General features: G+C 44.7%; 1 protein-coding gene and 1 long non-coding RNA gene across 2 annotated transcripts in view; one reads left to right on the top strand and one right to left on the bottom strand.

Moving 5' to 3' along the window:
* Nucleotides 1-25317, bottom strand: part of LOC142599464 (uncharacterized) — a 393830-nt gene that overhangs the window by 20742 nt on the left and 347771 nt on the right. The window lies entirely within an intron of this gene.
* The window catches only part of LOC104637168 (neuronal acetylcholine receptor subunit alpha-7), a 63200-nt gene that overhangs the window by 24411 nt on the left and 13472 nt on the right, over nt 1-25317 (top strand). Inside the window, exons 3-8 of the mRNA XM_075740194.1 lie at nt 11241-11285; nt 13029-13138; nt 15484-15563; nt 18101-18268; nt 20344-20538; nt 21832-21918. Coding sequence (XP_075596309.1) covers nt 11241-11285; nt 13029-13138; nt 15484-15563; nt 18101-18268; nt 20344-20538; nt 21832-21918 — 685 coding nt within the window. The remainder of the gene's footprint in view (nt 1-11240; nt 11286-13028; nt 13139-15483; nt 15564-18100; nt 18269-20343; nt 20539-21831; nt 21919-25317) is intronic.

The following is a 25317-nucleotide window of genomic DNA, read 5'->3' as shown; positions in this document are numbered from 1 at the left end:
ATGCAGGGAAACCAAGGGAAAGGATCTGCACATACTTTCCCTGAGCACTCAGATGCAGTCATTACCACTATAAGCAGCATACTAGCTTAGTAGCACAGTAGTTTTTATCTTCTCTACCAGGAACTTATCAAACTGTTGGAATCAAGCTTTATCTTGCACTGGTTTTCTCCTACATCAGAGATTGCAGCCCTGAAGAGGCTGGTTTTTTGGGGAGTTTTTTTGATGTTGGGTTGTTGAGGATTTTTTTGAGGAAGTGTTTGGTGAACGAACAACTTGTAAATGCAGGCATCTCTTCCCATCAGAGATGCCCTCATCGGCCTGCTCTTCCTGGGTCATCTGCTCCTCAATTAGCAGGATGCTCACACTCAGTCCCCAAGAGCTGCTGCGCAACAAGCTCTTTGCTGGAGATTTCTCCATTTGAGCAAGAATTGCCAAAGCTAGAGGCTGCCTGTCAGTAAACTCTATGCCTTAAGGTGAAGGTGAGAAGGAAGGAGGAAGGTGACACCCAGCCCTGTGGTACTTTCTGTCTGACACAGCCCTTGTAGTGTCAGTTTCTTCACATAATCTGTCAGATCTGAATGCCTTTAGCAGTTGATGTCCTTGCTTTTAAGTGCTTCTGTTTCATAAGCTGCAAGATAGAGAAACTCTGTTAAACTCTGCCAACTTGTGAAAATAACTCTGCTTTCTCATCTGAAAATGTGCTTATTCATTCCGGCAAGCGTTAACATAGCACAGGCATTGTTTCCCCCTTTGCGAGGCATGGCTGGAGGCAGGAGGTGTCGCAGGGCTAGGAGGCACCCAGTGCTGGAAGCGGTACTGCCAGTGGGGCAGAGGAGGGTGCAGCCAGCTGCACTGGCCCCAGGTGCTGCTCCAGGGGCAAGCCAGGCCATCAGCCTCCTAACCATCCCGTCCTCTAGGACAGAGGCTTTCTAGTGCTGGTTCTGCTGGTGCATTGAATGGCCACGAACTTCAAGGGTTAAATTTCCAGCTCTAATTGCCGTCTCCCTTTCTAAACTGACTTCACAGCAGATAGATCATCCCCTCCCACCCTCCATCCCAGCACCATCACATGTCCAAATCTCTGCACTGGATGTTATGAAGCAAACCCAGATACACAGACAAGCGATTCAAGGAAACAAATATGCCAGCACACATAAAACCTGTTCCTAATATAGTATCAGTATTCACTAGATTAAACCATAATCCTGATAGTACATCCTGTAGAAATCTTTTATGAATAGATAACTTCAACAATGTAAGCATGACCACTCAAGACTGAAACACAGAGTGTATGAAAGAGAGAGAAGTAATAAGGAAAGGATTATAAAGCAAGTGTTCTGAATTTTGTTTAATTACAAAGCATTGATAAGTGGTAGGGGGAGAAACTGACTCTTTCAGACCTTCTAGATAAAAATATCTTTCTTTTTCCTCTCCTAGTAATGCCTTTGCATTTATTTGTAGGCATTCTGCATAGCCTTTGAGATCTGTGTTTGCTGTGTATCTCCTTGTATAGACCTACTCTCCCAAACCACTTATCTTTCCAGAAAGCTTTTTCTCCGCCAGAAATTCAGTCTCATCTCGCAAGCATGAGACTCAGGTCAGTGAGACCGGAGCAGCGAGACCGATGCAAAATGGTGTAACTGAGAAGGAAAACTGACTGGACATCATTATAAAAGCTAAAAATTGGTAATTAGTGATCATGAATAGTAGTAATTAAAATTCCAGGCAGAAAAATTACAGAAAGGTTGCTAGACCAACAGATTCATTAAGGTTAAATCCCAAACTCTCTCTCCTGGTCATAAAGCTCACTTACTGTGACCAATTTTGAACTCTGGGAAGAAAAATTAAATAAATTGGCCTCTTTATTATCATGGAAGGAGCTTGAAAAGTGGGAAATCCAGGGCTAATTGAGCCATGAATTATTATTTTGGCTGCCTTCTAAGTGCTAGGCATTATTAAAATGTCAGTCTCACTAAACCAATTAAACACATGGCACGTGAGTTTGTTAGCACAACGAAGTTAGGCACCCTGAGTATTATGGCTTCCTGTCTAATACTACTTTGTGCACACATTTGCATGAAGCATTATGATGAAGTCTTAATTACCTGAATTTTACCCTCAGCTTTTTTTCATTGGCTTCTGCCTGGCTCAGGGCAAAGAGTGGAGGAGGCTCACTTAGTAAGCAGCAACTCAATAGTTTGTTTTCTCTCAGCATGGTTCCCCAAGCTGTGCTTGGTGGCTGTGGCTCTAACAAAGCAATGGCTGATTTCCTTCCGGGGTTTTCAGTGGTGGTCATCCAGCCTTGGCATTTCACAATAACTAACAAATCTTCTGCCTGCCTGGTGGAAAGGCTGTACTGTGCTGTTTGAAGATGTGGGAATTTAAATCTTGAGCCCATGGATATTACTTAATCTTGGGTAACTAATTTGAGCCATCAAGGATTTTTAAGAGACATAAGTACTTTTACATCAGCTCCCCAAGGTGCACAGGAGCAAAATTTATTTAAAGTGAAATTTTCCTGATTATCACCTAGGAACTTAATAACAATGGCATCCTTTGGTGAAGAACTCAGATGCTTGAAATGGAAAATATTTTCCACATCTCCCTCCAAGAAAGGCAACAGGGTCCCCAGAAATCAGAGATTTCTCCTGGCCATGCCACACTGTTGCCAGGGGACTGTGGAAGCTGACATGGGGCAGAGGCACTGCTGATGGTCACGTTTTTCTAAAGCCACCAGTTGCAACAAGCCCATTAAATCAAAACTGTTGGGGTGGCCTTGAACCTAGTATTTCTTAGTTTCTCAGTACTTGTAAGGTTAGTATTTTAACACTGTGTTCTGTGAGTGTAACTCCTGGGAGACAGTGACTTCACCTCCTCAGTAAAAACCTTTCCCCCATTTTCCATCCCTGATCACAGGCTTTAAGAGCTCACTTGATTTTTGGAACAGGCCCACGTCCCCTTACTTTGCTGTGCTGTTACAGCAGTGTGCAAACACAAGAAAAAAAAAGCAAAGGCAGCTTTGCAGATAGACTGAGTGTGTGTCTCTCATAAGTACTCAGGGTTGGCCTATTTGAGGCCTTTCTCACCTCTCCTCCCACTGCTTTCCCTGTGATTTCAAATACTGAAAAAGGCAATGAATAATGAATAGCTTGGAATAATGATTCATGTCTAGTCCTGTTTATTGAAACACCTGCAGTCTGTGCACAAAACACAGAGTGCTATTTCAGGATGAGGTATCCACCCTGGAGAATATACAAACCACCTACATGCTATGTGTGGATGACTTCGGATTTTAATGGAGGACTGACTGCTTTGGATGGTGACATAACATCCTTTCCTCCAGGACCCAAGCATGTATGCTAGTTCATCCAAGCAGTCAGAGAGCAAGGCTGTGCTGGAAAGCCATGTGAAGCCCGTGAGAAGCATGGGACAAAACTGGTGGCTTCGACTCTCACCAGGACCCCGTCAGTGTGGGGACAGGGAGTCCCTGGAATTTGCAGGTCTTTGTTGAAGGGCTGGAGGTCAAACTGCCTCAAAACCAGTGCTGGAGTTGATAATGTGATACACTTCACAGGAGTCCTGATCCTCAGGCACTGCTGAGAAGCTGCATCTTGGAAAAACAAAATTAGTTTCCAAAGGCAGGTACCCACAGCCTCGGGTCATGTCACATGTGCAGGGCAAAAACGAATCTGCCTTTTTTCACTAAAGGGGCAGTCTAAATTGGAAAAAGTGAGCAAAAAGGCAGGTAAGGCACAAATACGTAGGCTTGGCAGACTATCAGTCACCAGTTGTGTGAGTGAGTGGGAGGGCTGCCTCCTCTGATGCCCTGCTCGCAGCAAAAAATTACGTTTCTTCCCTTGTTCCTTCCTCTGGCTCTCACCTTTGGGGACTGTGCAGGTTCAGTACTTCCTGCAGCGGCTTTGGCATCCAGGCCTTTGCATTTAACATCTGTACCAAAGCAACTGGTTGGTCTCTGATGTACGAGAAGCCAAGGCCTTCACAAGGAACAACTTTTGCAGATTTGTTAGCGATGCATTACGTTTCCTGAGGAACACAGCTGGCATCCCTGCATTTGCAGGCTACTCTCACACAGCCCCTGTTTGAACGCTATGCCAGTTCTCTTAAATCCTCCACTCTCACCGCAAATGATTGCTCCTTGCTCCAGGGGTTTGCAAGGGGAGGAGTGTGATCTGACAATGGCCATGTAAAGCTCCTGCTGTGACAGCAAGTGTGCACAAAGCTGCTGTAAGCAGAAGATAGGGGTGCAATGATAGTCCCCCCAGAATGCTCTTCTGGGGAGGAGAACACTGTGAGTGGTTAGCGGCAGCAGGACCAGGCAGCCTCATGCTGCTACCCAGTGCAAAGATCAAAGGCAGATTGTGCTCCTTCCCCACAGTCAAGGGACAGATATCTCCAAAGCAGGAGAGGAATGAAGAAAGGCATGACCTCAAGGAGAAATCAGTGGCAATTGATAGGAATGTGGCTCACCTTTAGGTGAACACCACTTACGAGACATCACCTCCAACCATTCATAGGAGAAAAGGCCCAAGCAACAAAATGAGAAAAGCAGGAGCGTGTGGGTGTTCAGCTATGAGCTCTTAACTGTATCCTTGTTGGCTTGACAATACTGGCCTGGCAGTATCTCCATCCTGATGGGCAAAGAAATGCTCAGCAAGCGTTGGTGGATGTTTGTTCATCCTTTGTTATTCCAGTGTATTTTTATATTTGTCCTCAACCTTTCACCTTGACTCTGAGCCATCCCCTCTGATTCCCATCTTCCTCTTGAGGGTGCTTTGTTAAAAGCGTTGAGATGAAGTATTTAAACGTCAGATATCTCTTCAAATTTGATGTTACCATGCCAACATTTATTCTAACTTTTTAATGAGACCCCTGAAATATAAAGGCTGTCCAGCGATGCTTACTGAATGTTGCCAAGGCAACCCAGGCTTTCCTCAAACTGTCTGGTTTTGTGGGACATCAACCATACAATGCATGTAAACTGAGTTTTAGTTAATCAGCTGAAGGTTGTGGGCAGATGGGTATTTCAGCCATGGAAAGGACTGTCTGCTGAAATTGTAGACTAAGTGTACAAGCATTTGAAAGCTTCATCAATTCCTTTTGATACTCTTGATCAAAATCCATGTAGAGACCAATGCCTCTGCTAACAAAACTTTCCAAGTCCCCATGTCAATGTCTCCATATCTCTTGACCATATCCCTCCTGCATATTCAGGCACAAAAATAGTGTAAAAAAAAGAAAAAAAAAAAAATCAACCAGAGCCACATATGGTTGGTGACCTCTGGGAGTTACCTGTTCAATGCGGGACTTTTCTGATCAGTGTCTTGCAATAAATCAACAGCTGATTCAACTCCTAGTGCTGTGGCTCTGTGAGGGGGCAAGGATTAATGATACCTGTCAGTCACCTGTTAACAGGTGCCTTGACACAGAGATGACCTGTTACCATATGATGTGATTACTGACGCAGAAAGGGCTTTGGGGTTGGTTTTTTTTTTGTCCATGTGCTATGACCCAGGTAATTATGTGGCTGAGGGGAGTCACATTTTACCTAGGTGTTGGCCTGGCAAGGGAGAATATTCTGACAGGTAGTGGTGCAAAAGGCAGGCAGACCTACATACACTGTAAGCTTTGGATTGTGACCAGGGAAAAACAAACCAAACTAAAATATTCACATGTCACAGCATGTGCACTGGAACAAATCAAACTAACTCTGTCACTCTCCATGGATCAAAGGTGGTGTAGGAATAAGCAGATATCCAGGGCGGAGGATTAACTGGAGTCAGGCTGGAGATAGAAAGGGGAGAAAGTGACCCAGATAAAGACAGGAAGGATTTAGAGGACAACTGTTGCACTAGCATTAACTTTTCCAGCATTTTTGAATACCAGAAGCAAACCGATTTGTCTGAGCTGAACATTTGCAGCCCAGGGGAACTACCAGGGGAGTGCTAGAAAAGCGTCTCTGTGGGCTAGTCATCTCCAGCCTCACCTGGGATCTTAGCAGGGCTGCTTTGGCTGCTTTGCTGCAGACAGTCAGAAGCTGAGAGCCTGCCAAACATGGAGAGAAGGTCATTCCCAAGGCTGACAGTGCCAAGTGAGACAGAAACCTTGCACAGGAAAAGCAGTGTGATGGATTATTCAAGTTTTCTCCTGGGAGGAAAGGCATCCTCACAACTAACCTTAAATCCCTCCACACAAACCCATCACACACAGTGAGGCAACCACCTCCAGCACTTCCAAAGCTCAAGAATTAGCTTTTACTTAGGCAAAGCAGTACCTCCCAATGACCTCTTGGGACAAAGCACACACACTCTCATGGTTGTCTGTATCTTTGTAACAGACAAATACGGTCCCTCCTGGGCCTAGGTATCTCAGAGATGCACACAGTCCACAGGCCATGATGAAGACAGCAGGAGCTGTGATTCCTCCGCAGCTCTGGAAAGGCAAGGCAGCCAGCCCAAAGGCCAAACTATTTCCTTACAAGATACAAAGCTATATGGATCAGTAAACCACCACACCTGCTAAGATGGAAAGTTTCATAAACACCTCTGCACTTAAAAGCCTCTTGCTCTAGACTCCCACAGCCCTCACCTCCTGGGCAGCCCCAGCATGCACTCTTCCCCTGGCCAGACTCCTCGGGGTCCTTCACTAGAAGGGGCTTAGCAAGAAAGCTACACCTGAACAAATGCCTGCACAGTGTAATGTTAGCTTTGCTGCTCCTGCAAACCAGGCACCTGTGGCAAACTCAGATCCTTGCTGGGAAAACTTTGTGTTCCATCCTGCAATAAGGACTCATCACACTGCATTTATTGAACCATGCTGAATATGGAAATAGTATTTTCTGTCTTTTGCTGTCCATAAAGCCAAACACCCTTTGAAAGCTCAGCAGCCTGAAGGCAAGGATGAGAATAGGCTCTGAATGGCTGTGAAAACATCCTGAAGTGACTTTTTTTTTTCCCCCAAGCTGAGACAGATGTAAGCAGCCCAAAGCCCTGGTTAGACTTTGTGCTCTTGCTGACTGCTGTTATCAAAAGGCAAGACAAGGAACACCATGCAGGGCATGGTTATGCTGTAGATAAACCTATGAGAACTCTAATAGACAAGCTTTCCTTTGACTGCAAAGCAAATCTGAGAAGCAGGACAAACATGGTGAGCACAGTAGCCCTGTGAAAATGAGGCAAAACATACCCAAGATAATAAATTTAATGCTACCCGAACTACATGGCTGATGAATTGCTTGAGTCAAAGCTGATTACCAAGGTCATTAGCGTCTGACTTTGAACAAGGAGGTCATGGAGGTGTGACAGGGGAGCAGGTAAGGGCAACAGACTATTCTGTGAAATACAGAAGTCAGCTCTAGATGTCTTCCTTTGCAGTCTGTCAAGTATAACCTTAGTATGTCAGGTAAAAGGCAGCTTCCTTGTAAGGTAAGAGCCACACATGAAAGTCTCCTGACAGGAGGCACTCCACGTGCAGGAAATCCATAGACCTCCCAGATCTACATTGCACTTTAATGCATCCCCCTGTGGGTCTCAGGTAGCTGACAAAAAGAGGAAGGTTTTCTCCTCCCCTTCCCTATAGGGTGCAGTGCACATGTGGAAAATCCTTCATTTTGCACAGGAAAGGAATTGCCTAACTGTTGCAGCCCAATTTTTTGGTCATGGTACTCAGGCTTCTTTAGCAGCACACAGAAAGACTTTGCAAGGAGGATATGTGCAACTTACAAGTATAAAGCAATTATTCATTGGCTAGCAGCACAAAATATTGCTGGGATTTTTTGAGAAACTCAGACAAGCATCATGCTTGCCATCCCTAGAAGACACCTGAGGAGTCGCTGGTGGCCAGGAAGGTATCACTCAGATGGGGAAGGGCTGCCTCCGAGGATCTCTGAGACACAGCTTCTGTGTTGTTGGGTTGCTTTCATTTCCCAGGTCAGTTGACACAGATAGCTCTGACAACCCCATCAATTACCAGCTCTGGGTTTTTGCACTTTAGGATTTTTTACCTTTCAAAGTTGGTATTTATCCCTTTGAATCCTTCAGCATCTAAAATCCCTGTCTCAACAAGCTTAGTCCTGTGTGTGATTTTTCTTTTCTTATTTTTGTGCAGACTTCCATACAATTGCTTCAGCAATTGCAACCCAGGGGACAAAGGGATTTGCACATGGACATGGCCTCTGGAGGCGGGTTGTGATTTGCACAGAGGGGCACATATTTGCTGCCACAAGTCAGGGAGCAGCAGAGAGGTGAAAGAGAAATGTATGAACAGTATAACATGATATAAAATCCCAGCTGATGTTTGTGTGGCATCTCCCAGCAGCAGAAGCAGTTTAGGCAGGTCTTAAGGGGTCTCAAGAGGAGCAGAAGAGGAGGTAGTGTGATAGACAGTTTTGCATGCAGGACTATGGCAAAGACCTGTTTCATGCCTGAAGTTTGCTTTTCCTGGGGACAGAAGCCTGGCTGCAGAGGATAACTCTGCCCATGGTGTCAACACAATCAGGAATCCTCCAGATCAATGATATCTCCCTTTCTAGGTTGGGGGTTTCTGCAGCTCCAACAACCCAAGTGAGAGAAAAGAGGAGATCATGACACAGACAAGATTCATGCTAAGGGTTCAGCAGTGCCAGTGTCCCAGTATCCTGTGTGCTGGGGAATCAGTAATTAGGAGGCTTCTCCAGGCAGTTCTGCTTCATGCATTAGCCTGGGAGCCTGCAGTTCCTGCATGGGACACACAAGAAGTAAACCCAGAGGACTCACAGAAGAAAGCAAACGCCTAGTGATGCAGTGCAGTGTGAGATGATGCAGTTTGCCTTTGAGCAGCTCACATCTTTCCTGGCACTTCTCGGCAGTTTCTTTGGATATGTACTGTGAGGGTAGTTTTGGAGGGAAGGAGGGGAGGAAAGAGTACATGTAATGTAGCTTGACATGAGCAGACTGATATTTTTCCAAAGTGAGTAAGGCAGTTTTGGCTTTGCTACCTTGTTAGCCAATAAGTATTGGGGAAAAAAACCCAACCCAAACCAACCAACCAACCAAACAAAAAACCCCACCCACCAAAAAACCCAACCCAACCAAACCAAACCAAACCATGTACAATTTAGGATCGGTATGAACCAAAAAGCCCAGACTACTTCAGGACTGTGGTTTACCTTGTGGTTTCAGAGACCAGGCTGTTTGGATGTTAAGTGCCAACGAAGAGTAGAAGTGGCATGGACTCAAGCGGAGGAGGAGAGATGGTAGTGAGATAGACATTTGGCATGGAGGACAATGACAAGTGCACACTAACTCATCCTCTACAATAAGGAACTCATGCTGTACATTAAGGACGTGAGCAGAAAGGGCCTGCATGCCCAGGGTGCACTGTAGGGTTTAAATGCCTGCCAGAGCAGTCTGCAATTGCAAAGTCTCCCACCCCAAACACTGAAGACAACCATATGTGCTTCTTAGGGCATGAATGCACACAGAGACACATGAATACATAGCTCAGCCATCCGGAGGAAGTGGGCACTGGCACCACATGGCACTCACCATGAGCCTGGGAAGTAACTTTATGAGGAGAGAGCCCGAGCCTGGACCCGTGGGTAGATAGTGGAAATTCTCCTGACAAATTTGCTAGGCCAACACATCATCTTGCATCTTGGTGAAGCTCCCTGTCTGGCTGTTCTTACAGCATACTTGCTATGAATGTTTGCATCCTGTTGGTGCCTCCACGTTCCCACAATTCTGCATTGTACCCTGAGGTTTGACCACTGCAGTCCAGAAATGATGGGCTGCCGCTCACAGGGTTTGCTGTAGAGTTTCACATCAGTTTTGTCTGATGCTAAAACACATCTGTCCTTCAGACATCTCTTTATCTTCCTTGTAATGTAGCTAATCTCTGGTCTCTGCATGAGTTCTGTGTTTCTCCTTGGCTATGGAAGAATGGGAAGAAAACAATCAAACAAAAATTTTGCCTCTAATTAAAGAACAGTAGTGTTTCAGGGACCCAACTTATCTGTAGGAAGGGGAGTCAAGTCAATGCACGATAGGGTGGCAATCTGGGAAAAAACAGGTTGAAGGTATTTCCACTTTGCTGTAGGCAAGCGAGTCACCTGGGCCAGGCCATAGCTGTGCCTTCCAACATGTGCTCAAGAGAGCTGAGCTGAATCAGAGGGGGAAACTGTTGCTTTCTGGTATGCCTCTTGGCCAAGAATGTGGCTTTCTTGGAGAACGGCTGCATTGGTCATGCCTTCCCCCAGCTATAGCAAGCTTCAGGATGCACCTCAGTCAAACCTGGAGTCTTCTCTGGAGAGGTAAGGATTGAATACAGGTGATGCTCTGAGGGGGAAGAAACACCTCCCCCTGACTACCCCAGCCTCAGCTCCTGGGAAGTGCAGGGCATGCCTGTGGTGGTATTTGAAGCTCTGCCAGGCCGGGGTGTGGATCTGGGTATCTGCACCACAGTAACTCTGCAGCCCTGCTTCCCCATCCTTGCTGTGGCAGTACCATTGCAGGGTCTCCAGCACCTGCAGACTGACTGCAGCAAGCTGGCCACCCTGTGGGCTCCCCAAAGCACTTGGAGACCAGCTGGGTGAGGGCTTCTTTGTTTCTGCTGTCAGTCAGAGCTGCTTCCCCATGGCATGTGCATGCAGGTGTCTGAACCTACGGACTTCTGCTCCATGCAGGGGTTGCATAAGCTCCTGCTCAGGCAGCATTTGTGTCTTTTTTGTTATGTGCTAGCTTTTACCCAAGGCCAGCCCTTCCTTCCCTCTCAGCCTGAGCTAAGCTACATAATGCCAACACTCCAAAGGAACAGTACAGCACCATTTCACCATTGGTTTGCAGTGGCAGCAAATACAACATAAAGTCTCTCCAACTACTGCATGCTGTGTGGTACTGGAAATCATCTTGTTTTGACCAACTAGCTAGAAGGAAAAAATTGTGCTCTTGGTAAGCAGTCTGATTGTCCCCAGCAAAATACGAGTTATTATCTATCATTTTCAATTCTGTTGTTGGTCAGTTATGATAAATGCAGGAGGTTTGTAGGTTTAAGAGATAGAAAAGAGGCCTTATTGTCTGGGCCATGTAATACGGTTCAGTGGTTTTTCACTGAGCTCACAGCCTACTCCATAAAGTACTCCCCAAGAGTCTGGGTTTTCTAAAAGAAACAGAAACTCTTCCACACTGTACTTTGAGTCTCATCCTTTTTTTTTCTTCTCTTCCCTTTCCTTGCCCTTTTGTTCAAAGGATGAGAAGAATCAGGTGTTGATCACAAATGCTTGGCTGCAGATGGTGAGTAACTTGTGTCAATAAAGAAAAAAAACCTTTTTCTAATAACAAACTATTGAATGTGATTTCTTTGCTGAAAAGAAAGATTGCTGTCTTTTAACTGTCTATTGCTGTCTATAATGTGAAACAAGCAGGCATTTTGAGTCCTTTGAAATTTCTCTAGTGCTCCTTTTGTGATTGAAAATGAAATGCATTAATCTTTTGGGCAGACCTGTTGACCCTTGGATGGTGAAACTGACTGTGTTGTCAGGCCAGTGGATGTAGGGATCTAGTAACAAAAAGCCCAAAGTTAGGGTCCCACTGTAGCTGAAGGAGAGATTCTTCAAGGGGTTCAAGGCCCTCTCCAATGGGGACTTTTTGTGAAGGAGCCAGACACCCAGTGAGACCTGGGCACGCTGCATTCACAGCTTCTGGAAAAATCCCTACCTCTGTCCAAAACAGGGAGCCAGGGGTGCCCCTGTGGAGGGCAGGGCACAAAGATCCCCAGCACTTGCCTAAAACACAGAAGTAATGCAGCCATGCTGGACCACATGGAGATGCTCAGGATGGGTAGTGGGGTGGCCAGGTACTGCAAGCAACCCCATGCTGCCTTGCTGCTGGCAGTGCCCAGGCACATGAGTGGGAATGCTGCCATCCCTTGCACTTTACAAACCTCATCTGTAAATGTTCCTCCTCCCTCTTCTGAAACCTGCCTCAGCTGAGAAGTGACCTGCACCAGTCATGCAGGATAAGCAGAACTGATCTTCACTGAGGGCTTTGGGGGAGGGAGTTTCCCGTGAGGTCTGCTGCTAGCCATGTACGGCGAGAGATACGGTCTTTTCTTATGGTGTGTAAACTGATCTCCTTCATGGCTTGCGCTCAGTAAAGATGCAGCTCTGGAGGGCAAAGCCTGTGGGAGATTTGAATGATTGAATTAATTCTGCTTTGACTGTAGCAGGCAAACACTATCTCATGTTAATCGGTGCAACTGAACAGGCTATTTCTTCTTCAGCTGCCTGCTGGGATTTGCAGCAGAAATGAGTTGTTCACTATTGCAAAAACCCAGACCAACCTATAGGACTACAGGATTGCTAGGACAGAGCCTGTGGGTGTCCTGTCCCTTGCAGAGGTGTTCTTCAGTTATAGCACTGATAACTGTTTCCCTTGAAGGTCTCCCATAAAGCTCTGCTGTAAGTCACAAGGTTCAGAGCAAAAGCTGTGCCTGCACCTTTCTTGAATTAACTGTTTGTGTTGGGGTGGAGGAGAAGAGATCAGAAACAACCCCTTGGGATATAAAGTTGACTTGCCTGCCTCTCATAGCAAGGTGGTTATTAAAAGAATCACCCAACCTTTGTAACAGATTGAGTTCTTTCTACCAAAGAGGAACTCTCAGACCGTGGTCCACGTACCACTGATGATACTCAAGTTATTCAAACCACCTCAGCTCAGAATCAGCATGCCTCGTGGCGGTGCCTACTGCCAGTGTTTCTGCCAGCCCACCAGAAAAGGTTTGGGATGTCTGGCTTCAGGCCATAAGGTGCAGAGGTTAGACACTAAATTAAAATATAACTCACAGCATTCAATCATCACACTGTGGATTCCTCAGTCTATATGATAACCTTTCTTAATAATTAAAGCCAAGGCATTAAAATATTATCACACTATTGCTATTGGTACTGGCAAAATCCATTCTGTTCCTATAATACTCCAGACGACTTAGAAGACTTTTACCAGCTCATATAATCTGATGTATGTATTTGCCAACAGTACTGGGTTGATGTTTACTTGTCTTGGGATCAGTATGAATACCCAGGGGTGCAGAACTTGCGATTTCCAGCCGACCAGATCTGGGTACCAGACATTCTTCTGTATAACAGGTAAGCAAGATGCTCAACGGCTGGTGGGAGCCTAGAACTAGAGCATTAGATGCTGGAAATCAGCCACGCTTCACTGATATTCTGGGGCTTTTGCCATCTGGGGATTTGGCTTTTACTCTTGAAACAGTAACGATAAAAGCAAACAAGCATCAGCTACTAGATTTTTCTAATGGCCAGTCTAAGTCTTCCTTGCTGTAGCTCTGCAGGTGCCTTCTTTACCTTTTCCCAGTGAATGCAGAGAGAAAACAATCCATATTCTCCTTATAATTACCATGGCTCTCCAAGAAAATTATTATCATGTCTCTGCCCTAGTGTTCCTGCCTGAACTAAATGGATTTTCTTCTCACTTTCCTCATCACTCATATTTTATAAATCTCTCCATCATTCCTTTCCCCCTCTGAACACTCTCTGATCTGTTTTTCCTCTTCCAGAGCTGAATCCAGCTCTCTAGCCAGCACTTCTGCAGTGTTGAATGGAGTGGAAGCTCTCTAGACAGATGTTTCCTTAGTGTTTTCCAGGAGGAGGGGATTTTGGGTTTGTTCTTACTAACATCTTAGTTTTGGACTTATTTTTTTATCTGTCACAAAGCCCAGATGTTGTACTTCAGCCCTACTGTCTTACTAGATTTCCACTAACAGTTTTTTAAGGTAATACTTGCTAATCATCCAGACTGAATTTCATTCTTTTGGTTTCCCCAGTTCACCAAGATCTATTTTCCATTCCAAGCCCTCACTATACGATATCTGAAGGAGGCTTGGAGTGACCTGGATTTTTTAAGTGTTCTTTACTTCAGCTTTACTCCTTATATAGGGTCTCTCTATTCCCTTCCAGTGTCTAAAAAGGAGGTATATAGCCTTGTCCATATTACTGTAGTTCATTTATAAGAACATGATATGGCAAAGGCTTTCTGAAGTTCAGATGTATCACCTACCTCCTCTTACTCAGTTAGGTAGCAAGAAAATTAGATTGATTTGATGCAGTTGGCCCTTGACAAATCTGTGCCAGCTGTTTTCACCTCATTATTTTTTAAATTAGGCTGATGTGTCTGTAATTTCACCTTTAAAAAAAAAAAAAATCAGAATTCTCTTTGATCTTTCCTAATTCAGCCCTCCCCTGTTCTGCACAAGCTCTCACAGATAATTGTTAATGCTTCAGAGAGTATTTCGGCCAGTCCCTTCAGTTGTGAAGAGTAAATTTCATCAGCCCTGAATCTGTCTTATCTACAATTCTTTAACCTGTTCCTCCCTGATTCTGCCTTGGACTCCTGCCACTGTGTGACAATTAATTGTGGTGAGCCACAGTTTGTGAAGAGCGAAGTGCAGTGGGTGCAGGATACTGCAGCTCTCTGCACCCTGTTGTTTCCTTTTCTTTCACAGCATGTAATGGATCTATCTGATCCTTTGTCTTTTCCTTGTTTCCTTGCATTTATAACAACCTTTCTTGCTGCCTTTTATGTCTTTTGATAATTATCGCTCATTCTACACTTAACCTTTTCAATTTTATCCCCTTTGTTTTGTGCTGGGGACAATATGGAGGAGTGTGGACTTGGACATGAATAAAAAGCAGGTCAGAGAAGGAATGGAGGGTCTGAAATTTCCACATCTGGTTGTAAGACAGGGTGTGTGAGATGGGTTAGTCAGGCAACATAGACCTGCACATAGCCATGGCAGGCAAGGCTCTACAGCATCAGCCAGGGCAACCCTCTGTAGTTAATATCTTCCCAAGAGACCCTCTTAGGAATTGCTGGAATCCAGACCTAATTCTTGGTCCCTTTCACCTGGTTTTCACTCTCAGAGTCTCAGTGACTGTCCTCCTATAAGCTCCAAATCTAAACCAGCTTCCTCCTGCTGCCTTCCTCCATGGCTTGAAGCAAACCTTGGTCCCTCTGCATCCTATGAGACTGCAAAATTGTTGCTTCAGGCCACCATTACTCTTTCAACAGGTATCTGGGTAACAGATAATTTGATTTATACTGTGAGCTGCCTAATTCTGACAGCAGCCCCAGAAAAGCCTCATCCTCCCAGCTGTCCGGTTTTTGGATACAGCTACTGTGCCACTTTTGCTCCTTTTGTTTCTGTCTTTTCTCAGAGACACCCAACAAGTCTGCCTCTTACTTTTTCAAGGATGTTGCAGCATGCAACCAACATGCCTGGGTGCAGCCAACAGTGTCTATGAGAAGTCGAGATACTGATTGAGGGTGGGCTCTTCACCCAGGCATAGGACCTTAATTCAGACATTCTGTGCATTAAATTCAACCAAAAAGATTATTTTTATGTTGACAATTACTACATCTTAACTCAAACTTCAGCTTGCTTTTTCTTTGTTTTGTTTATACTGTGTTATAGTGCAGATGAAAGATTTGATGCAACATTTCACACAAATGTGCTGGTGAATTACTCTGGATCCTGCCAATATATTCCTCCAGGTAAGGCACAGAGAGCCTTTGTTTGCTTTAAGCCAATGCGTAGCTTTGAATAAGTAAAAGCAGTTTTCCTTCATGAATGAAACCAAGGTGTTTAGAAGCAGTTTGTGGAAATTTTGCAAGGTGTATAATTATGGGGCAGACCCACTGAAATAATTCAGATTGGTTTTTAGTGGTGTATTTTCACTTATTGATTCCACAAATCAATACATCACTCTCCTGAGCAGTTTGCTTAGAACATTCAGAGGCCCAGCTGAAGCATCATCTAAAGCAAAGTGGTGTGGACTCCCGTATCATGTTTCATGTGTAATCCATTTAGCTCTTTCTTGAGAATGGAGAGGCATGTGACCGCAGGAGACCCTGCGAGCAGCACTCCCTCTGCAGTGAAGTCGTCCCTGCCAGGCTGAGGCTACAACTCCAGGCGAAAATGCACACTCAGGCTGGTCTCAGCCAGTCAGACCTGAGACTCAGCCTGCTTTCCATTTGTAGTGCCATTCATGTAGGTCCCAGCAGCCAGGACCTACCAGCAAATACACAGGTTTCTCCCCACAGTTGCTCACTGTGGTGGACAAGAAATGCCCAAATTTTGCGTCGTAGCTGCTGGCAGACTGACCTCAGGCATGTCCATGGGGCCCACCAGGGAACAAGTGGGTCTGCCCTGGCAGCTGGTCCTCTGTTGATCCCTACCCCTGAGACCCCTTAAAGCATCCCTGTGGTTTTACTGGGCCAGGCCCATGGGTAAGGTTGCTCTCCAGGGAGAGAATAAAATTGGCATGATCTAGAGCAGAGTCTTCTCCATGCCTCCAGGTAGGGAGATGATGCAGAGGGTGCCTATGTGGGCAGATCTGGTGACCTGCTCATCTCTTGGTGAGCTACAAACTCTATGGTGAAGAATTAGTTACTTAAAAACTCAAGGAAAGAATAAAGAGAGAAAAAGTAATAATGGTAATTCGTTGTATAAAGCACAGGAAATCCTTTGTTACACGGATTTAACTGATGCCAAACTTCTTTGCAAAATTTTAGAAGGAAAAGGTTGATAATCAGCCTACTGACTGGCAACAAGGGCTCACAGAAGCAGCGAAATTAATCAAGACACTGGAAAACATCGAAGAGTGGAAAAGGTCATGTTTCCAAAGCTTCATGAAAGTTTTATTTCCCATGACTCTGAGAGGAGGCTGTACTCACTGCTGCTCTCCTTTAGAGATAAAAGATAGGTGGAGGAGGAGAAAGAAAGGACAAGAAGGGGACAGCTGTATGCTGTTAAGCAAAGGAGCAGCACCAAGATTCAGGAGACACTGGAAGAAGAGCCTCCATGTAGCCCATCCAAAAATGGCCATGACGGTGGGAGTCAGACCTCCTAGAACATAAACGGACAAATGAAGGGAACCCAGCCACCCCCGGGGCAGCAGTGTTTCTGGAGGGACATAGTCTTGCACACATGGTTAAGCCACAATGCCCTCAGCATTTGCAGCAGCAGGACCTCTGTTTTCAAGATTTTATCTTCAAAAGAAATGGCTCAAGAACTTACTGCACAACACCAAACTCTGATCAGTTAGGTGACTCTAGAGCTGGGACTCACAGTAGCTGGTGTTTTAGGGTGCACACAGGAACAATTACTGCAAACAAGTAGGTTAACTGCAGTGTTGGAGATGATTTTTCAATGATGCAGAAGCTGCCTCCCCTTCACACAGTGTGTCTGAACTGGCCAGCACGCAGTGAGCTGGTGAGGTATGGCCACAGGTTCACAGGGGTGAGGGTTTGCAGGGATGACCTCTGTGCTTTGCCACCAGCTGCCAGTGATGCAGGCTGTGTAGATCATCTTCCCCACTCTGTAAGCTCTACATGCTGCTGGATGGCTGGGGAAGTCCCACAGCCACAGATGTGGTCCCAAGAGGAAAGTTTGGAGCATTTTTTCTTCTCTCAGCTGAATAACCAAAAAAAATTTTAAAAAAGAAATAATTAGTTTGCAACAATATACAAGTATTAATCTCCTAAACTGTTTAAAATGTCACATGAAATAATCACAGTGGACTAGTCACAACCAGAGTAAAATTCAAGGCCCAAGCTAACATACAGAAGACAAAGGCCAGCACAGAGCAAGGTTTAGCATAACAATGCTTTTTCAAGGGACAGTGGGTCTAACCAGGGCCTGTCAAGGAACTCCTTTCAAAGAGCTTGTCACAGTACTTTCAGCCACAGTGTGTGGGCTTCTATGTACTCTGTGCTCCTGTCAGGCCCTGCAACACTGCCTGTGATCTGCTGGGGCCAGCCAGCACTAGGAGACAGGCTGGGCTGCTCCTGGGTGGCCAGAGTGTCCTGAGCAACCTACCTCAAGGATGCAGTGAAAGAGAGAGGGATCTTCAGTGGTGCCGCAGCAAGGGAGTGATGGCATCTTCCATCTGCGCTGCTTGTTTGGTTACCCCATGACTGCATCACACAGACTTCTGAAGAAGAAAGTTGCTCACAATTGATTGGACAGATAAGGGTAGAAATGAATTGCATCCTGCACATACCTGATTCTGACTGATTTCTATCCACAGGCATTTTGAAGAGCACGTGTTACATTGATGTCCGCTGGTTCCCCTTTGATGTGCAGAAGTGTGATTTGAAGTTTGGCTCCTGGACTCACAGTGGCTGGTTGATTGACCTGCAGATGCTTGAGGCTGATATGTCCAACTACATCTCAAATGGCGAATGGGATTTAGTGGGTAAATAGGCTGGCCTAACAAATTTCACTAGTCTAATTTTCAAAGGCAAACCCCAAATATATGGAAATGATCAATCTCACTGGGACATGAAATACAGATATTAAAAGTTTCTATGTAAGAGGCAGAAAAAAAAAAAGGAAAAAAAATCACAAATCAGAGACAACCTTTCAGATGCATTCATCGAACTGTGTCTGAAAACACTGTGTTCTGAAGCCATGCCTGCAACTGAGTAGGTAAATGAAATCTATGGGTCCTGGTGCATCTGTGTAGCTTGTCAGTACAAAACTTAGATATGTCTCATGTAGATGCATGGAACACTACTGTCGCATCTACTCTAACACATCAGCCAAAAACTGATTGCTGTAAAAAACACTATTTCAGCAAAACTGGAATGAGCTGTTACAGAGATTAATGTCTCTCACCCAGAAAACCATCAAAGTGTCTAGCAGTTCATAATAACTGCAAATAACTGCAGTTCAGTATGTCTCTCTTCCCTTCTGTGCTTTGGAAGATCCCTGTATTTTTAAGAGCAATCTATGCCCAGAACTAGTTATTTGGAGTAAACTCCTAGTGAGTTATTCTGATCTCATTTATGTAGCCATAAGTCAGAAGCAACGCTATGGAAATTGATAGAGCTTAGACCACCCTAAGGAGAGCTTGCAGAAGGGACATTTCATCTTCTAGTCTGGATACGCAAACGAGGAAATAACTCACTGACCAACTGCATGCAGTAGTTTTACCATTCAGGGCATCTGAGAGATAACACAGTAAGAAACGTAATTGGTACTCAGTTTCATGAGAAGCTGAAGGACTCTGTAGGGAAGTCCTCCTAAAGTCTGTCCATTTCAGAGCACTCCTGACTTTCCAGTGCTCCTTTCAGTCGTTATTTCTGTCTAACAACTTTGCATATCTGATTAAGAGACTGGCCTGTGGCTTATCTGCCTTCAACCCCGGCCAGGGGTGGACCAAACAGGCCCTTATCTCATCATACAGCAAGAGCATTAAGTAACAACTCAGGCAAGCCATGGCCATGGCTTTGCCACGCTCTTGCCAAAACATACACATTATCACATCTTCTGTTGTGTGCACAGAAACAAAAAAGAGGTGAGCAACAGTGGCATGTAAGCTACAAGATGCTGAGTTCTTCCAGCTCCCCTGACATTTTTTGCACTGCTGCAGTCCCTGCCACACAGCATCTGAGACAGTCTGAGTGAGATTCTAGTCTCTCAGTCAGTTGGCTAAGTCACCATGGCCAGCCCTGCAGTACAGCTATGTTGAACAACTATGTTGCCTAACCTTCAGATCTGCAGACTTTAACTTGACACTTTTTTTTTTTTTTTTACATTAAGCCACATCCTGTTTGTTTTTCCTGACAAAACAAAGCAAATGTGTATAAAAGAATGATGGGAAAATAAGAATTGGTGGCACTTGTTGCACAGAAAAATCTGCTGCATGGGCTAGCGGACATGACATCAGCTGTTTGTCACCATTCCCTGGAATGCAGGAAGTTAGAATGCACATTTTACTGAGTTAATCTTTGGTCACTGCTTGCAAATCTCTCCTTGTTGAGGTTGGGATGCTCAGAACCATTTTAATCTGGCCTAGATGAACTTTCTTGGCTAAGCCAGGTTCTAATGACTCAGAAGGCATGAAAATAAACCCTTGAAAACACAGAAGGTGGACTAGGAACAGCAGACATCTTGAACTGTTGCCTCAGACATTGCTGAAGACACTGACACACTAGGAGTTGCCTTGGCTCATTTAATCCTGTAGTGATGTATTTCAGCTTTCAAACAACATTGAACTGTGGCACGTTGCCCTTTGTCCCCTTTAATCTATACAACCATACGTGCATCATTGGCCACAAGAGTTAGAAGATTACTTTTGCTGGTAACTGATTTGGGGGTGTCTTTTCTCCTTTATCAATTGCCACAGGACACTTCGAAGCACACTTCAAGGCACAATGTGTAGTGGAGGAGCCACACATTGGCTCATAAACCATCAGTTCTTGGCCCATTCCACGGGGATACCCTGGAGTCCTGCACATCTCCCCACTGCTCTCTCCCTCTCTGCAGGTGTCCCAGGAAAGAGGAATGAGATATACTATGAATGCTGTAAGGAACCATACCCAGATGTGACGTACACCATCACCATGCGCCGACGCACCCTCTACTACGGCTTGAACCTACTCATTCCCTGTGTTCTTATATCTGGCTTGGCACTGCTTGTTTTCCTTTTGCCAGCTGATTCAGGGGAGAAGATTTCTTTAGGTAAAAGTGCTAAAGAATGAATTTCTTTCATAAGCACTTGCTATAAAATGGAAAATAAATACTGCATGGTTCTTGATGAATAAAGATTTCCCTGAAGGAGCAATAGAAACATTTGTTTGGTAGCAGAAAGCAGAGTAACAGCTTTCTGTAAGGCATTCACACATCTTATGCTAAACACTTCTAGAATCTTTTGGGTTTTACCCTGGGATGGGGCAGAACTTGTCGCTGGCACAGGTAGTAGTGATAGTACTGTGTCATCCCTGTTGTTCTGTTCTTCAGTACGTCTCAATGCATTTCACAGCTGATTAACTGTGTTTGTCAGATAGGACATACAAAGACACAGAGAGTGAAGGGTTGTGAGCAGCAGCAGCAGCCGGGCATTGGATTTTCACCTTCCAAGTTCAGCTCCCAAACCACCAAGCCATGAGTCCCCCATGAAGGCGAAGCAGTGACAGCCAAGGAAGGGCTAAATAAGATTTACTGTTGTGTGTGTCGATAAAGACAGGAGGGGTGCTTCCAAGAGAAGACAGGGGAGAGATGGAAATACACAAGACTGGCCCGGGCGAGACCTTAAAAGTCTGATCAAGGCAGAGACCTTTAAATCATATGAAGTGCCCTCAGTGTTAGTAGAACATTCAGGGATCTGAGCGGCCTGTCTTACAAGAAGTAAAACCCAGGCTATGGGGGATACAATTGCTGTCTGTGAAAGATAGGATGGAGATAAGGAAGAGAGTTATTTGAGTTGAAGTACAATGTTGACACAAAAATAGTAGATAACTTTCATGCTTTGACCTTGTGATTTCTCAGTACCAGAGCAGTTAGGTTTAGCAGCAGTCTTTCAGATAGAACAAATAAAGAGCTTCTTTTAAAACAGGCTGAAGCTCTTTGGAGGGTGTTATATAATATGCAATAGTCAAAAAACAGACTCATGTCTGTGCAAGTCTCTCCTAGGCCTTAATGACCATCTGGGCTTTGCTTGTGCTATGTTTTGGAAAAGCAATGCAGTTTACTAGTTCTGGAAGCTTCATTTCACTTGACAGGATACATTTCTCCGTTACTTTAGGAGGAGCAAGGGTTTGGATGTAACTGAGAAAAGTGAAAAGACAGCAGATAAAGTTGCCTCCAGAAATGCTCTTGTATTGTGGAAGTTCTCATCTGCACTGACAGACATGAAGTCATGGGTTTGGCTTAGCCACAGACCAGGACAAGGTTATATTTGACAGCACTGACTTCAGAGGAGCAGCTGCAGAGTTCATGTTTCTCATCCTTCCCCTCCATGTTCACTCCCTGCAGGTATCACTGTCCTGCTTTCCCTGACAGTATTCATGCTGCTGGTGGCTGAGATCATGCCTGCAACTTCTGACTCAGTCCCACTAATAGGTAAGTTGATTTTCTCTGCTCTGTGCACAATGTATGATGCTTCTCAGGAACTGTCCATAGCCTATTTGAGGACTGACTCTTTTTGTTACTATAGTTTTGCATTTCAGCAATGTCAGGAGTAAATGTCTGTCTGAGCTTTACTGTTTGCATGTATCAAAAGAGCCTACATAAGAGATACAAAAAGGCTCCGGCAATATCAAATAAACTGGTAACTGCAAGGATTGAGGGGACACAGAATCAAGAGACAACGTGGACGTTTGGGTAGGCAAAGCATAAAGCCAACACCACCAGTGCACAGTCACGAGTGGCAGACTGGAATAGCACTCAGCCTTGGTTCTGGATTCATTGAGTTTGTCCATAAAGGCCCTTCAACAGCACTTTGGATGAAGCTGTGTGCACAGAGAGCTTTTGAAGATCTCAGTGCTGCTGGCTGGAGAAAATTCACCTTTCTTCTTCCACTTCACTTGCCCTCCCTGCTATTATGCATCTCTTTGCCGCCTGCCCCCTTCTCCTCCTCTTCTCTCTACCCCAAGAGCAACTCAGGATACTACAGTGTCAAAATTCAAATATATCACTGGACCATTTTTAACGTGCTGAAAACTGTGGGACAGATTATCATCTGGGCAACGTGGGCCAGACAGACATTGTTACATCCTTTGTTTTCATAGGAACATCCCTTTACCTTGATCTCATGTGGCCGCAGTTTCTCAACTGTGAACTGGAGAAAACATTATTCCCTGACCTCATAGCAGGGTAGAGAAAACAAACCTGTTCTGGTTTACAAAACAAAGAAGTTTGAATATTGCAGGAAAACTCAGAACCTGTTTAATTACCATTTCATGAGCTAAGGTCTATCTGTGTGTACAAATCATGACTAAAGTACACATTCCAGACAGTAGAAATAAAAGTTCAACAATGTATCTAGGTGCTGATGGAAGTTGCACCTCACCATTGTATAATTAAAGCCTCACACAAGTTACACCATGAAGAGCACAAAAGAGCATTTACTTAAACAACCTTGTTATCTAGCTTCAAGGATTAAACCTCAGCCCTTAACTCTGGGGAGGGAGGGTGACTATGCAACAGTAAGGGCAACAATGCCCATAGGCAAGTTTCAGAAAGCCTCCAAATAACTTGGACATCTTATTGAAAATCAGCAGGACTCTTGCCTCTGAGTCACGTAGGAGCTTCCAAAAAACTAACAAAATCTCCCTCTATACCTAGGACTCCATAGAGGCAGATTCAATTTTAACAGAAACTTTGTGTGTAGGGAGGAGATACAAGGCATCTTGGACCAATCTTCACATAATTTTGCTTTGTGCAATACATAACCAAAGCCATTTGTAATTAGTAAAGGGATGCACTTGCCTATGCCCAGTCCACTAGCTTTAACCAGACCAGTTTCTACTGATACAGTCCCCTATCACAGAAGGTAAGATTTGTACTAAGAAAAGCTATGAATAGTTAAGCATTATTACAGATTTTGATGCTGCTGTAATAACAGATTCATTTCCACTTATCACAGCATAGCTATGTGAACATCACGTATCAGGAGGGTGAAGGGCAGTGCTGTTGAGGAGCCCTGTTGCATCAAGTCCCCCTTCTCCAGGTGAATATTGGCTCAACTACTAGGACCTTTCACATCTCTTCACCCCTTTTGGATCACAACATCAAGAAGATGCTAAGGGAGCCTCTTCTTATGAGTATGCTGTCATGAGTATGACAGAATGTATTGTTGCAAGATTTTTCCTAATGCCTAAACAATTAGAGCATATCAAATGTATTAGAAATGCACCTCTCGAAGTTACCATGTAGGTCAAACAGAGTCTGCTTCTTTCGTCTGTTCATTAGACAAATTTTATACTGTGAAACACTGTAGAAGAATAATCCTTGCACATGGATGCTTTGTAACACCCTGGAGACTGACTTCAGGTATCCAGATGAGGGATGTCTAAAACAATCCTGTGGCTACTGTCATCCTCCCCATTCGGCAGCAAGCCCACATTTTCCTTATTCAGCTTTTTACTGTTTGTGTAGTGGTAGAAACTCTTCCTGTTGCCCTTGACTCCCTGATGACAAACCTCCTGAGCTTTAACATTCCTAACACCAACCTTAATGCCCAGGTAATGTTTCCAAATTTTCCTTTTGCAGCCTGTCCCTGCTTTCTGCATCTCCCCCTTCTCCTGGACTGAAGCTTCACCATGAGTTCCTGGCTTAGCCATGCCTATCTCCTGATAGGTTTGCTTATTTCTCTAATGGAAGGGACTTTTCTTGCACTTGGAGGCTGCTGTACTTTGTGACCTTGCAGTTTTCTTGTGCTGCTTCATCTTTCAACGCTTCCTCCAGTGGGATACCAGCTACTGTTCCCCTTCCTCTTTATGTCCTCTGCATTATCTCTCTGTTTGTAAATCTGCCCAGAGCAAAGCCTCTTATTCCACAGGTGCAACTTCCCCACATGATGGATTCCCATTTCTATGTAGCCTGCTGACTGCTGTGTTAATATATATTAAAAACAAGCCAACTTCTTTTCTGTAAAGACCAAGTGACAAAGCTTGGCCTAGAAATCAGCAGCAGGCTGCTCAATACCTTTGAGCACCAGGAGCCTGCTGGCCCTCTACACTGCAGGGTGATGGGTAGAGCTTTCCTTTCCACAGTGAGCCAGCCCCTTTCTGTGCCAAGAAATGTTCCAGTTGGACAGCCTGGCTTGCTGCATTTGCCCCCTGCTCTCAATCAGCTTTCTTGGCGCTTGCATTCACATCAGTAACTAGCTACTCCTTGCCCAGCAGCATGTCTGTTCCTATCCTTCTCCAGGAGTGTCCCTTTGTGGGGAAACAAGGTATTTCCAAAGTCGAGTTTTCAACAGCATGCATTTGTGCAAAGCAAGGCACTGCAATCTTTCAAAAGTTGAATTCTGCCCTTCTCCAAACTCATCTGTGATGCCAAAGAAAGGAGAAGTCTGTGAACCAAAGCAAAAGATGACTCTGTTTCTGTTTAAAACATTAACTACCTATAGCAACAGAAACCAACTCAGCCATTTAGATCAACAACATTAAAGTCCCATGACATCTACAAACACAACAGTTTGGCCAGAATCCAAGCCAAGACGACTGTGTGAACAAGACTTGTCTCACTCCAGGGTCCTGGAGGTCCCTCCTGGTGCTTAAAATCTCTAGAGTTTAGCTCCTAAAAGACTTTCAGATCATGACTATAGAGCAGCAGCTGTGTCCTAAACTTACCTTTCCTAGTATAGCTTAATCATGCCTCACAGGAAGTGTGTCTGGCTGCGCTCATGATTTGACTTACTTTTAATTTCTCCTTTAAAAATACTTCTATCAAGAGTCTATGTAAGTAGACAGCTGGAGTTCGTTACTTGAGGAAAGGATATACAGAAATGCAGAG

Source organism: Balearica regulorum, chromosome Z (assembly GCF_011004875.1).
Source record: "Balearica regulorum gibbericeps isolate bBalReg1 chromosome Z, bBalReg1.pri, whole genome shotgun sequence".
Taxonomy (NCBI): Eukaryota; Metazoa; Chordata; class Aves; order Gruiformes; family Gruidae; genus Balearica; species Balearica regulorum.
The sequence above is the reverse complement of the archived record's forward strand: the minus strand, read 5'-3'. Positions and strand labels throughout refer to the sequence as shown.